The 13,648-nt window shown below is 45.0% G+C and overlaps 1 protein-coding gene across 1 annotated transcript; it reads right to left on the reverse strand.

The window, feature by feature from the left end:
• Positions 1–5,278: 5,278 nt before the first annotated feature.
• On the reverse strand, positions 5,279–6,953 carry LOC123074072 (premnaspirodiene oxygenase-like). The gene is made up of 2 exons (XM_044497017.1): positions 6,027–6,953; positions 5,279–5,905 (listed from the first exon to the last, which is right to left on the reverse strand). Exons 1-2 carry the CDS (start codon positions 6,951–6,953, stop codon positions 5,279–5,281), a joined length of 1,554 nt encoding a protein of 517 aa, XP_044352952.1.
• Positions 6,954–13,648: the final 6,695 nt, after the last annotated feature.

The raw sequence follows: 13,648 nt of genomic DNA on the forward strand, positions 1-13,648 counted from the left end.
CGTTCCGAACCATCGTAAAGACCGAAGAAAGAACGTCATCCACGTTTTCTCAGACTTGCCATCTCCCCATCCCCACGTCTCTCTCAAACCCAAACCATCCGGAGGCCCATCTCCCACGAACTCACCCCCCTCTTGGCTACGATGTGGCCTCAACCTGCAACGCCGCTCCCCGTGCCGCCGCGGATCACGGTTCCCATCGGCGCGGGCCAACCATGGTCTTAACTCCAGACGTGATGTCGCCATCCCGCGGTCGCAGCGATATTGAGGGCGACAACTTCCTCGATCCTCCTCTTCACGCATCGCCGACTCCCATGTGATGTGCCGCCAACGATCTCCACCGGCGCGGTGCCGGCCGCGACCTCCCCACACGAATAGGACGACGAACACACTCTTTTTCGGATCAAGGTGGTGACATCGACCATGCAGTGGCTGGTGCAAAAGCTGGAGGAATCAGGAGAGGCACATGTCAACAGATGCGTGGGCGTGGGGCTGTTCAGGGACGTACGCGGCGGGCGACGGCCGGCGGGTCACTTCCAATACGGCGGCCTTCCGGCGTGGTCGCTGCACTGGAGGAGAGGAGTCTGCACTGGAGGAGAGGAGTAGCAGCGGAGGCGCCTAGCTGGAAGTACCTGACCAGCCGCTTGACGCTATTCCTGAACCATGGAGCGGTCATCCTCTGCTCCCAGGTACGTTATCCATCCATTCATGTCCACTAATTCATCTTCTTTTTTTCATTTAATTCTACTCTAAATCTTTTTGCAAATTAAAAGTGCACTCTTCTGAGTAAATCATATTTTACTGTCAGACCTGGAACACACACACATCTACTAAATGATCCGCTGCTGATATATGAAGTTATGAAAGTGCAGACAGATTCTTTTTGCAGACAAACTAAGCCACCCAACACTACATCCCGTCATTATTGATTGTGACTTCTGCAGCTTGCTGCGTGTTTTTATTCAAACTACCTCACATTGTTTGTGCCTTTGCATTGCCCTTACTAATTACTGCTGCACCGTGCCCCCAGGTCCTCCTCTCCCATGGCAGGGGCCAGTGAGTGGCAACGGATGAGCGGCGCAACAGACAGCAAGAGATCGGCTAGGGGCAACGGACGGCAGGAGGCGGCGGGACCGTGCGAGGAGCAGGTAGCCGGAGGAGGTCGCTGGTGGAGATCTGGCAAGTGGCGGCAGCATACAGGGCTTATGGTTTGATGTTTGTCTTTTTACCTGTAGCCCTGAATACTTATAGCACTGAAGTTCATGTATAGGTTGTGCTGATCCTAAGATTGCCGAGACACTGCTTCATAAAAAACACCCAGTTCTGCTTTTTATTGTGATTATGCAAATTGCACACAACTTGAGCTGTCCTATTTTGTAGATGAAGGGAATTGGAATCTTGTGTTACTGTGAAGAGTTGAAGACAGAGTGGTTGCTATATATCTCATAAAGTAATTGGCTTGCATTATAATTATATATTCAACTTCTGCCTACGCACCCACAACGATTTGCCCTCTTGATGCAAGCATGCACACTAAGCGTCGAATCAAGAGTAAAAAGGAAAACATAGTATACCTTTCTATTTACTTTGGGATGGAGATTTCCTGTAGTAGGAAATTCCGAGCTGCACTTTTTCCGTTTAAAATCTTTTTTCTGGCGAATTGTACTGCTGGTACTGCTTATGCAGAATCATGTTACAAGGGCATAACCCAGTGGGTGAAAATCAAGCACGAAGAGCTTTTGTACTCTGAGGCAATCTTTTGCAGTGTGAGCCACGATTTTGTTGCTTCCCCAATAGCAGGTGCGGCTTGTCTCAACCACTATTTTATACACATATTTGTCCGTAAAACTTTTTTACCATTTGCATCAGATATGTAGGGAAAAGGCATTGTAAGTTTGGATAATTTCATTGTAGCAAAATAGGTTGAGCCCACCCCAAAATATTCATGTTTGCATCAGATACAATTTTCCAGTATATAAAATGATTCTTAAAAATGGCAGGGCCTGGTATTTGGCGTGTATAACAATACTGTTACAATCAATTTTCTTTTAAGAAATTTATGATGATAGGTCTCCATGTTTTATTTCCAGCTTCAGGACCATGTGTGCTTCTCACATTAATTCAGACACATAGTATTAACCAAAGGGGTTAAAGTTTCCACACTAAGATATACTCCCTGCGTAAAGAAATGTAAGAGCATTTAGATCACAACTTTATTGATGTAAACGCTCTTATATTTCTTTACAGAGAGAGTACATCATGTAAACTCACGTGGATATGCTAGGTTTGCCTTTCTCTGCAGTTTAATACTTTGTTTTGGTAGGTATCAGTCGCCTCGTGCTAAACTTGGTGCTTAATGATCAACTAGCTAGAACAAAGTTTCATAGCCTTCCAGATTTATCAAATCGACATTATTAATAGGATAATTCCTGCTAGACATGTTATTCTACTGGTACATGTCATACAACAAAATTCTTATGTTTTGGAATGAGAAAACATTGAATGGAGGAATTATGCAATTCATGTGGCATGGTCATCAAAGGTTTTTTTTTCTTCTTCATCATGACATGTGTTAATGTGCAAATCACAATGTTATTTTCGAGGTTTGGCTGGTGTGCAAATAAAATTAACCTGGATATATCACATCTACAGAATACGTTATTTAAACTTACTGAGCATAATAGTGTTTTGTTACTGTAAGGATAATTCTCCATTGTTTTGCACGTAAATCACACACCTTAAATCATGAAAACCACCAGCTAGCTAGCAGACCTGACTGTTGAATATAACCAATGTGACACGATGATGTGAAGAAACATAAGCTTAAGAGTAGTGATATGCAAAATCAGTCAAAAATAACAATCGGACAAGCTTTTGTTATTGTCATAGTAACTAAAAATATTTTGGTTTACTTGCATCATATAATTAGCTACTCCCTCCATCCGGAAATACTTGTCATCAAAATGGATAAAAGGAGGTGTATCTGGACGTATTTTAGTTCTAGATACATCTCTTTTTATCCATTTTGATGACAAGTATTTTCAGACGGAGGGAGTACTTTATGTATTCCTTATATATGTTGTTCTGGAACATGGAGTTACAGCTCGTCTTGATTGGATTTTGTATATAATTCCGTTTGTCTTTAACAAAATTGTTTGAGTGTTTTGCTTTGTTTGGCAAAGGCTGCTCCACTGGACAACAGTTGTAACCTTTCAAGTTTGGCCGTTGCTCTATTGTTATATATTCTACTTTTAGTTGATTCCTTTTTGGTCCTTATTACGGTTGTTCTTGCGAGAAGCTTATTCGATCAAGATGTAAGAGATATGACATTTGCCTTTGTTGCGCTTGGATTTCGATACATGGTTATGCAAAATAAAGGTTTTTATTTTCTTACTTATGCTGCCCACCACATCTTGGTTTATGCATAGTTTTTGCTGCTTGCATGTGACGGCCAGCAGCAGGTGGGTTCTATTTTTTCTCTACATTCTGTTGGATTCTGTTCTGTTGTATTTTGAAGTACCAAATATAGGTCATTCACGAATGTATGATGCAACATCATATTGGCCTTCGTACAAGTTTGTTATCCAAGTATCTGGTGTCTTCAGAACGCACACATGCCTCTCCTTCTCCCGGCCTATGTCTATCTATAACCTTGGTAATGTCACTCCTTCGATTTAATATTCAAAGTGCTTTATCTAAATTTGTATGAAAAATCTTAAATATAAACCAACCTTCTATCGGAGAATGATGTGTGGGCTTGGGGTGAAGCCAAGCGAAGTGTAGTCGAATTAGGCTTCCTTATATAGTGTCCGAATTCTACCCTTTTATTCTGAAAATAAAAATTGAAGATAAGATTGAAAAAAGGAGAGCTGTGGTCACATTCCCTTTCTGGTGGTAGTAATTAAGGATTCCAGAAATTGTGATCGCAGAAGTGCTTAAGTAATGGCAACACTGGGCGAAAAAGCAAAGTTGTTGCCAACAGACCCTCCTATACATTTGTCCCTAGCAATAGTGCGGGTATATTTTTGTCGTAGCATCATAAGCGACGGCTTATCATGTTAAAAGTGAAACTATGTGGTCAGACGTAGAGCGATGGCACCAGAGCTTGAGCGAAGGAGTGGACCGAGATAAAAAGACATGGAAGAGATAGCAACGTTTGTCTGGTGGAGAGAAATAAGAGTGTCGATAAAAAAGTAGAACCAATGAAAAATGGAATGAAGTGGAACAAACATGTTAAAATATTGCTCACTCTTTTTGACGTCGGACTCATAGATGGAATGGCTGGAGTATGAATTTAATATGTCACCTAAATAAAATACATCTAAAGCAGCAGTATTATCTTGTCCCGTGACAACGTACGGGCATTTAACTAGTAGTATATACGTCTGAATCTTAGCACCATCCGACGGCGGCGAGATACCCGGTGGAAACCGGTTCCACTAGCAAATCCTCTCTCAAATGGGTCACACATGAACTTAGTCACCTAGCTAATGATTCACGCCCACTTGATCTCGTGGCCATTGGATGAGCATCTGAGGGTTGTCAAACCTTCTTCTACCTGGAGCTAGCCCTTCTCTTCTTCCTTCAGCACCCAGTTTTCACGTGAGATAAGTTCATCACGTGTATAAGAGATGAGATTAATCATCTGTGCATACTGCGTACGTAACCAAACAACAACAGTATGCTGTATATGAGGAGAAAACGCTTGTAACCAAACAGCTGTGTGCGTGTTTTTTCTCAGCCAGACTAGAGAGGATGTGGGTAACCAAACCAAGTGATGAACATGATTTTTGGCTTGTATTCACTCAACCAAACACAGATGCAAATACATCAAAAGGGATGTAACCAACCAAACACATCTTTTGCGTAGCAAGCTGCTGTCTATGAAGAATGGTCCTTTTTATGTTAAGGTTTTGTCAATGTCAACTTCGATCATTGTGTTAGGGAAGCCAATCAAGTTGCGCATCTTTTAGCTTGTATTTTCTGAGGTTTCTATTACTTTTATGCCAAATTAGATCATTGTCTTGGGAACCTCTCCTTTTTATCTTACCATAGTTAGAGCATTTCCAACATGTGCATAAAAATTCCGCGCCCTAAAATAGTTTTAGCGTGCCACTGTAAAACTTTTAGTGCGCCGGACACAACATTACTTTAACAGATGCCCAAAAACGCGCGCCCAAAAGAACACGCAGTGTAATTTGTAAAGCGCGCGCAATCCGGCACCTCAAATTTGCAGCTTTTGATAGGGGTTTTCTATGGAAAACCAAGTACCGAAGTACCTCTACTGATCTGTGGGCAGAGGAACGTGAGGGACAGCGAACACCACTAGCTCGGCCCGGCGGCGCGTGATGAGCCCGGCCTCCTCAGTCATGTCCAGCTCCTCGGGGACCATCCCGTCCGGCAGCTTCCAGTCGAAATGGAAGAGCAGCGCCGCGAGCGCGAGCTCGAGGTGCACGAGGCCAAAGGAGACGCCGGGGCATATCCTCCGGCCGGCGCCGAACGGCAGGAACTCGAAGTCCACCCCCTTGAAGTCCGGCGTACCGCAGTTGTCGAACCTCTCCGGGACGAACTCCTCGGCGGAGTCCCAGTGGGCCGGGTCCCTGCCCATCGCCCAGGCGTTGACCAGCACCATGGCGCCCTGTGGCACGTCGAAGCCGAGCAACTGCTGCCGCGGGCCGCCGCACTCCCGTTTGAGCATCACCGGCGGGTGCAGCCTGAGCGTCTCCTTGATGACCAGCCGCAGGTAGTGCAGGTCCGTGAGGCCGTCCTCCGTCACCCTGCGGTGGCCGTCGAGCTGCCGCCGGACCTCGTCCTGCGCCCTCCGCATGGCCGCCGGCTTACGGAGCAGCTCGGCCATTGCCCACACCAGCGTGGTCGACGTGGTCTCGCTGCTCGCACTAATCAGGTCCTGCATGCATGCAAACAAAACAATAATGGTTGACGCCTTTCGATGGAGCGAGGAGTCTTGGTGATGGTAATTGGTAAACACTAATTAAACAGGATCTGGATTCGGGAGAGAATCGGCTTACTATGATGACCAATTTGATGTTGTCCGTGGTGAAGGGATACTGGGAGTCCATGTCGTCCTGGAGCCTCAAGAGCACGTCAAGCAAGTCCTCTGCGTCGCCGTCGGCGCAAGCGGCTGATCTCTTCTTGTCCCGATGCTGCCGGATGACGGAGTCCATGAAGGCGGCCATTCGTTTGTTGCGGTGGTCGATCCTGGCGGGCACGCGGCTGAGGAGCATGGCGAGCCGGGACGACGGGAAGAGGTCCGGCAGGGTCATCCCCGGCACGATCTTAAGCCCCTCCCGCAGCAGCGTGAACAGGGTGTCGCGGTCGTCGCTCCTCAGGCGGCCGACCATGGCCCGCACCGAGGAGTCCGCGACGAACGACGCTAGCCCCCGGGTCAGGTTCACGGGCGCCGGCGCCGACGCCGACGACGCGACGGAGCGGAGCAGGCGTCCCAGCACCTCCGCTCTGACAGCGCGGAAGGAGTGGACGCGGCGGTTGCTGAGGAGCTCGAGGGTGCAGATCTTGCGGAGCTGCCGCCAGCCGTCGCCGTAGGGCGCGAAGACGAGGCCCTCGGAGCCACGCAGGAAGAGCTGGATGGTCGGGCTGAGGGGCCGCGACGCGAAGGCCACGTCGTGGGTCTTCATGATCTCGCGCGCCGCGTCCGGTGAGGAGACCACGAGCACGGGGAGCTGGCAGAACCGGAGCAGCATGAGCGGGCCGTGGCGCCGAGCCAGGTCGCGCATGGCGTGGTGCGGCGGGACCGACGAGCCGGCGAGGTGGTGCAGGTGGCCGATCACTGGCAGCGCCCATGGCCCCGGCGGAAACCGTTGTTGGCCGGCCGACCTCCTGCGGCTGCGTAACGCTCCCACCAGGTAGAGCGCAGGTACCACGACCAGAAGTAGAGGCAGGAGGAGCGAGTAGTATGCTGGGATCTCGGCAGCCATGGGCGGTAGCTTTGAGCTCGATCGGCGTCAAGCGTACGTCGTGCGCTGATGTTGTTTCATGAGGAGGTTTGGATATTTATAGTGGCCATGCGTAGAGTCTTATCTTTCTGATCATCTGATCATCTTGGCTGCACCGGAGCGATTTGTTTGCATTCCGTGGCACCACCCCGGCCCGGATTAAACTTGGCAATGCGATCTCTACTAGACAAGTCAAAATCGCCTGCCGTCACCTGCTACGACATCGGCCCCGATTGCATGCACAGCTTGAAGTGACGGCTCCTTCTAATTATTATCATTTCTGCTTTGGTCAACAACAACTTGCGGTGCGTGGAATTCGTTATTACGAGAGAACAAGTGGGAAAGATGTGGCGTGAGTTTCCTACCCCGTTTTTCGAAAGAAAAAAGGACTCTCCAGGAGGGCGGAGAAAAAAGAAGTCGAGAGGAAAGGGGAGGCGGAAGAAATCTGCTCGCATGCTCTCGCCGTCTCGCTCTATCTGATGGTGTTGTATGGTCTGACCCGGTTGCTGGCTGATGTCAAACGCCTTCTCCCTGAGATCATGCTCCCAGGTGCGTGGTGACCTTACCTGAGTGCTTGATTTTTCTGGTTCAGAACATGTGTGCTCAATCTAAGTGCTCAAATGTGAGGTTGCAAGTAGATGCTTGTCTTTTTTTTTCATAGAAACTCTGGGAATGGATGAATGCATAGTATTTCTGAGCTTTCTAAACTCTAGGAACCACTGGAAATTTTGGCATTGCAAGAGAAATATAGTGTTGTGTTTATGCATCCTCATTTGGCAAGAGTTCATATATTACTTACTATTTGTCTCTGTATGACAGTACTCGCATTAGTTGATTCAGAATATGTCTATGTTTTATCAATGAGTTATAATGAGATTTCACTCTCCTGTAGGCTAAATCAACACCACTTGCTAGGATCTGACTGGTGGGATGGAACATGGAAAGCTATTGGACGCTTGCAGTCTCACAATCTGTCAGACGCACAAGTGGAGTTTTTTCGGCAATGCTTTTCTATTGAGCATATTAAGAGATTGCCATTTGTCTGTCTTTTTTATTAAGAAATGATGAATCATTTAGTACGAATTTGTAACTGGTCCAAGTACATGACTGTCAAGAACGGTGTGTTCGACAACACATCTTCTGTCAAGTTGCTGGGAATGTTGCCTGTGCCCCGTGGCACTGTCACAATATTGGATTCATGCATTTGATGCCCTCTTGGATCCAGGTTAGAATAGAACTAAATGTGTTCCTTTAAATTGCGTAGTTGCCTGGTTGCTTTTTTTGCAAAAAAAATGTGTTCCTTTAATTTGGTGTATGTACTTGTTTTTCTATAACCTATCATCATTTTCTTCTTTTTTTGCGCTGAAATAAAATGCATTCTTTCATACCAGAAATTTCAAGAGCACACGAACTGCATACATGTCCTTCCTTTTTGAATCTGCAGCCGCTTGCTTTGATTGTTATTTTTGGAAGGGTGTAGGCGAGTACGTCACAAAGGTAACACCGATCTGGTTCACACTTGTTATTTTTATCTTCTTGGTAATTTGTAGTTCCTTTAATCGTCTATTTTTTATACCACTATACTGCATTGCAACCTTTTTCTTTAACGGGGAGAGGTGCCAAATTTTCAGTCAGTTATAGCGTGAATTGCACAGCCTGCAACATGCGCCTACAGCAGATAGAATCTATGATCCCACAAGGGCTATCTCTATGAGCTAAACAATTACAGTACAAGACACACTCGAATTCAGACTTTAAGAGCCTCATGAGCAATGTTGTGAGAGCTTGTTGATGATCTGCTTGTTTCTCGCAAAATTGGGACGTGTTGGATGGTCCATGTGAGGCTATCTAAAAACAATGCCTCTTAATTCTGTTCTGGTTGTATGATGGAATTTTATTAGATAAGAACCCACATCTGGCGGCACCGTCCGTCTCATGGCGCCCCCCATCTCGCTGCTGCCCCATCTCATGGCGTCCAATAACCAAAGGTCTTTTTTTTCAATTGGTATTATTTCTTTGCTGGTATGTAAATGGCGTGATCTGATGATGTATCCTGGATACAATTCAATTAATTAAATGATGCCTGTACAATATGATTTGTAGTATAGCCAGCTCTATGTGAGGGCAATGTGAACCAATGTAAAGCACTAGGTTCTTCCTAAATAGCACTTGACACTTTGTTGTGCATTTTGGAGCTATGAATAATTTAGCTCTGTAGGTGCCATTGGTTTAGATGATATCCCTGATGCCAATGTGAGGGCAATGTGAACCAATGTATAGATGATATCCCTGATGTGAGGGCAATGTGAACCCATGTATAGATGATATCCCTGATGCCACAGGTGGCTTGTCTTCGAAGATTGTATTCTTATTTAGTAGTGTGCTGCAGTAAAGCTTTCTCTTTTGTGTAAAACTGTAACGAACCATGTGCTCTTATTATTTGGGCGGTAATCTCATGCTGGTTAAACTACTTAATGTGAGTGTGAAATGCCAAAGTGGGCAAACTGCCTTGTGTCAGGTTCCAAGGAATTTGCAGAATACAATTCATGCACATTGCGCGTATATGCGGAATCACTGGTTTTTTCAGTGCACATTACAGAGTAAGACAACATTGATGATTCAACAAGAAAATAATGGTGTTTTCTTTGCATACAATAGACAACTTCAATGTTACAAATACAAGGCATTTCAGTCCATAGGCCTCGGAGTTCGGACCATCACCCACGAGAACACATGCAAAGTGTTTCCATTTTCGTTGCAGATCTCGATTAATTCTCCACATGACACAGATGCAACCTGCGCACACAAAAAGAAAGGCAAAATTCAGATACAAAGAGTGCTTTTCTTCTCTTACTCCTTGTATGCTTTGCAATCTTCAAAACCATTGCTCTCTGCTGGTCCATGTGAGGCTATTTGCTTTGTTTCTTTCTTTTTGGGCGATCCTCTTGGCTTTGCTCGGCAATACATGTTGGCTGCAGTTCGATTTTGTGGGAATAAACTTCATGGAAGCCGTAAGGAACTTGGAGGGAGGGAGCCTTGGCCGGTTGGCCTGGAACTGCAGGTTGTTGCTAGCTCGAGAACAAGGTCTAGAGTTCTGATTTTATGGATTAGAAGTTTAATAAGTTGATATAATAGTATGCATACAAGTTCAGGGTTTAAAATAAACTTAACGCAAGCCTTTTTTTCCTAAGGTCACACGTGCCTTGCACGTGCACGATTACTAGTCAATACCAGGTAATCAAAAGGGTCCCAAAAGATGTGTATGTATGTTTTCTTATATAAGAAGACGGTAATATATTCTCATGGACTGTTAGCTCAGTTTTATATAATGTTGGAAAATTCACTAGTAGGAGTACCTTGCTACATCTTCTGCCCTAGAAACAAAGCACGCTGCTAGCGACACTAGTAGAAGCTACTTGTGCATTATTTTAGACTTAGCTTGAATCGAACAAACAAAAGTGCTGCTGACGCACATATAATTAGCATCCTAAATGACGACCTAAATCCTACGGCCTAATCTGCATCATCAATGATACAGAAAAATTATGACTCCCAGAAAAAAAATCAAAAAAAGAAATGTAGAATGAACAGTCAGCACTCAGCACTAGCACAGATACACACTGATCTCGTAAATGACAACCTAAACAGAATGTAAGATAATATAACAGATGATAGTTCTTTATACTTTAAGAACATCTCAAACAGGTTTGCTTTTTTTTTGAAAAGGGGATCTCCCCGGCCTCTGCATCAGAGCGATGCATACGGCCATCTTATTAAACCAAATAAATAAGTTCCAACAAGGTCTCAAAGTCTCCAACTGGAAAAAGTGAAAAAAAGCTCACACAGAGCCAAAATGGGCTAGAAACACAAACTAGCCAAAAAAAAGGACGCTACAACCGGCTGGCTAAAGATAGATAGGAAAACTAATTGCCTATCCTATTACATGACCGCCATCTTATTAAACCCTACCAAAAAGAAGATCTGCATACACTTCTGCTTGTTGGAAATTTTTATGAGGATATCAACAGGAAAATTGTGTCTCTTGCAGAAGCAGCCTCTGCATTATAAGAAAAAGGGTTCCCCCCGCTTTATATATAAAGCACCATCACCACAACAGACTGTAATGCAGAAGCAGCTTCTGCATTACAGTCTGTTCAGCCTAGATCCTTGGCCATGCCGTTTACAAGTAAAGCACATAGGTTATGAAAATGAAATCAATAATAAGTGTAGTTCTTTGACGGCAGCCTCACATTCCCCATGGACGGGCGCATCGTGTCGGGCACCTGCGGAATGCACGAAGAAACAATGATCAGGTTATTTGGTCGATCCGGGCGGCAGGGGTTTCTCGATAGGGTCCCACACCGCCGCAGCCGGATCCGGCGGTGAGCCAGACTCAGGAGGGAGGTCCAGCAGCACGTACCGGGATTATAGGAGCGGCGGCAGCGCTCCAGCCTGGGGAATGACGCGGCGGGATTGGCATTCGGAGGCGAGCTGGAGATGGAGAAGTTGGCGGAGGCCGGTGTGCTGCGGCAACTAAGATGTGGGGCTCGAAGACAAAGAGAACTTCTCCGGGTACTCAAGATATTGTGTTTGGAGAGGTGGAGATTGTAGATTCCAGCCGAGAAGACCAGGAAAATATAAGAATAAAGAAAAATGTTCTCATTTTTAAATAGATTAAAATTCACCGAAGACCCCTCAGTTTTTGAACAGATACATTCCTCAAATCAAGAGGATTGTTAAAAAACCTTTCTACTAGAGAAAGATGCATTCCGCCACTAAGCTATTGGTGCAGTTCTTATGCAAGACGGAAGACGTCTATCTTATTTGAGTAAAGCCTTGGGAGTAAAGAATAGAGGTATGTCAACTTACGAAAATCATCTAATAGTAAGATCATTTGTGATCTTCAAATTCCTATTTTTAGGCGTCCATAATTTGGAGTTAAACTTACCAACGCAAGTCACAAGCTTGACACGACGAGAATGGCTGCAACTGACAACTCCTGCATCTGAGATTGACAACTCTAGTAACAGAGAATGACAACTCCTGCAACATATACCTTTACAGCTCACTCTGTCAGTCCACTAACACCACACATATTCTCATCATGAAAGAATAGATTCCAGATAAAAAGTATACTAGCCTTCTCCGGTCTGGGAAAAGCAGCGAACTCGTTAAACTAGGGACTTTTTTATTCATGGTCGCTACTGTTGTATTGTATATTGTCGGGGGAAGCTGCTTCTACGACAGCTCCGCTTCCTCGTCTTGCTTCTACTTTGCTTGTTGTACCCCGTCTGTCCGTCTCTACCGCTTTTCTCAGCCGAAGCCAGCTGGGCTCCCCTAAAAGCATGGGGGAATATCACAAACATCTTGTAAATTTTTGTTGATAGTTTACCAAGCTGACCACTTGGTAAAATCACAAACATATTAGATGATAGTGTAATGAGTATCATTTTTTTAAACACTCATATGTTGATAAAATTCCACAATAAGCTATTCGTGTTCAAGACATGTGTCTACAATCTGTAAATAGCGAGCGTTTTTGGGGGGTCTGTGCAATTTTTCCAGGACCATGAAATATTTTTACGGGATCTGTTCTACCGGGGTCGCTGAAGGAAATATGCCCTAGAGGCAATAATAAAGTTATTATTTATTTCCTTATATCATGATAAATGTTTATTATTCATGCTAGAATTGTATTAACCGGAAACATAATACTTGTGTGAATACATAGACAAACAGAGTGTCACTAGTATGCCTCTACTTGACTAGCTCGTTGATCAAAGATGGTTAAGTTTCCTAGCCATAGACATGAGTTGTCATTTGATTAACGGGATCACATCATTAGGAGAATGATGTGATTGACTTGACCCATTCCGTTAGCTTAGCACTCGATCGTTTAGTATGTTGCTATTGCTTTCTTCATGACTTATACATGTTCCTATGACTATGAGATTATGCAACTCCCGTTTACCGGAGGAACACTTTGTGTGCTACCAAACGTCACAATGTAAATGGGTGATTATAAAGGTGCTCTACAGGTGTCTCCAAAGGTACTTGTTGGGTTGGCGTATTTCGAGATTAGGATTTGTCACTCCGATTGTCGGAGAGGTATCTCTGGTCCCACTCGGTAATGCACATCACTATAAGCCTTGCAAGCATTGTGACTAATGAGTTACTTGCAGGATGATGTGTTACGGAACGAGTAAAGAGACTTGCCGGTAACGAGATTGAACTAGGTATCGAGATACCGACGATCAAATCTCGGGCAAGTAACATACCGGTGACAAAGGGAACAACGTATGTTGTTATGCGGTCTGACCGATAAAGATCTTCGTAGAATATGTGGGAGCCAATATGGGCATCCAGGTCCCGCTATTGGTTATTGACCAGAGACATGTCTCGGTCATGTCTACATAGTTCTCGAACCCGTAGGGTCCGCACGCTTAAAGTTACGATGACAGTTTTATTATGAGTTTATGTATGTTGATGTACCGAAGGAGTTCGGAGTCCCGGATGAGATCAGGGACATGACGAGGAGTCTCGAAATGGTCGAGACGTAAAGATCGATATATTGGACGACTATATTCGGACTTCGGAAAGGTTCCGAGTGATTCGGGTATTTTTCGGAGTACCGGAGAGTTACGGGAATACGTATTGGGCCTTATTGGGCCATACGG

This window comes from Triticum aestivum, chromosome 3D (assembly GCF_018294505.1).
Source record: "Triticum aestivum cultivar Chinese Spring chromosome 3D, IWGSC CS RefSeq v2.1, whole genome shotgun sequence".
Taxonomy (NCBI): domain Eukaryota; kingdom Viridiplantae; phylum Streptophyta; class Magnoliopsida; order Poales; family Poaceae; genus Triticum; species Triticum aestivum.

Coding starts and splice junctions, on each gene's coding strand:
- LOC123074072 (XM_044497017.1), bottom strand. CDS start 6,953: ATGGCTGCCGAGATCCCAGCATACTACTCGCTCCTCCTGCCTCTACTT. Junction 5,906..6,026: donor ACATCAAATTGGTCATCATA/GTAAGCCGATTC, acceptor GCATGCATGCAG/GACCTGATTAGTGCGAGCAG.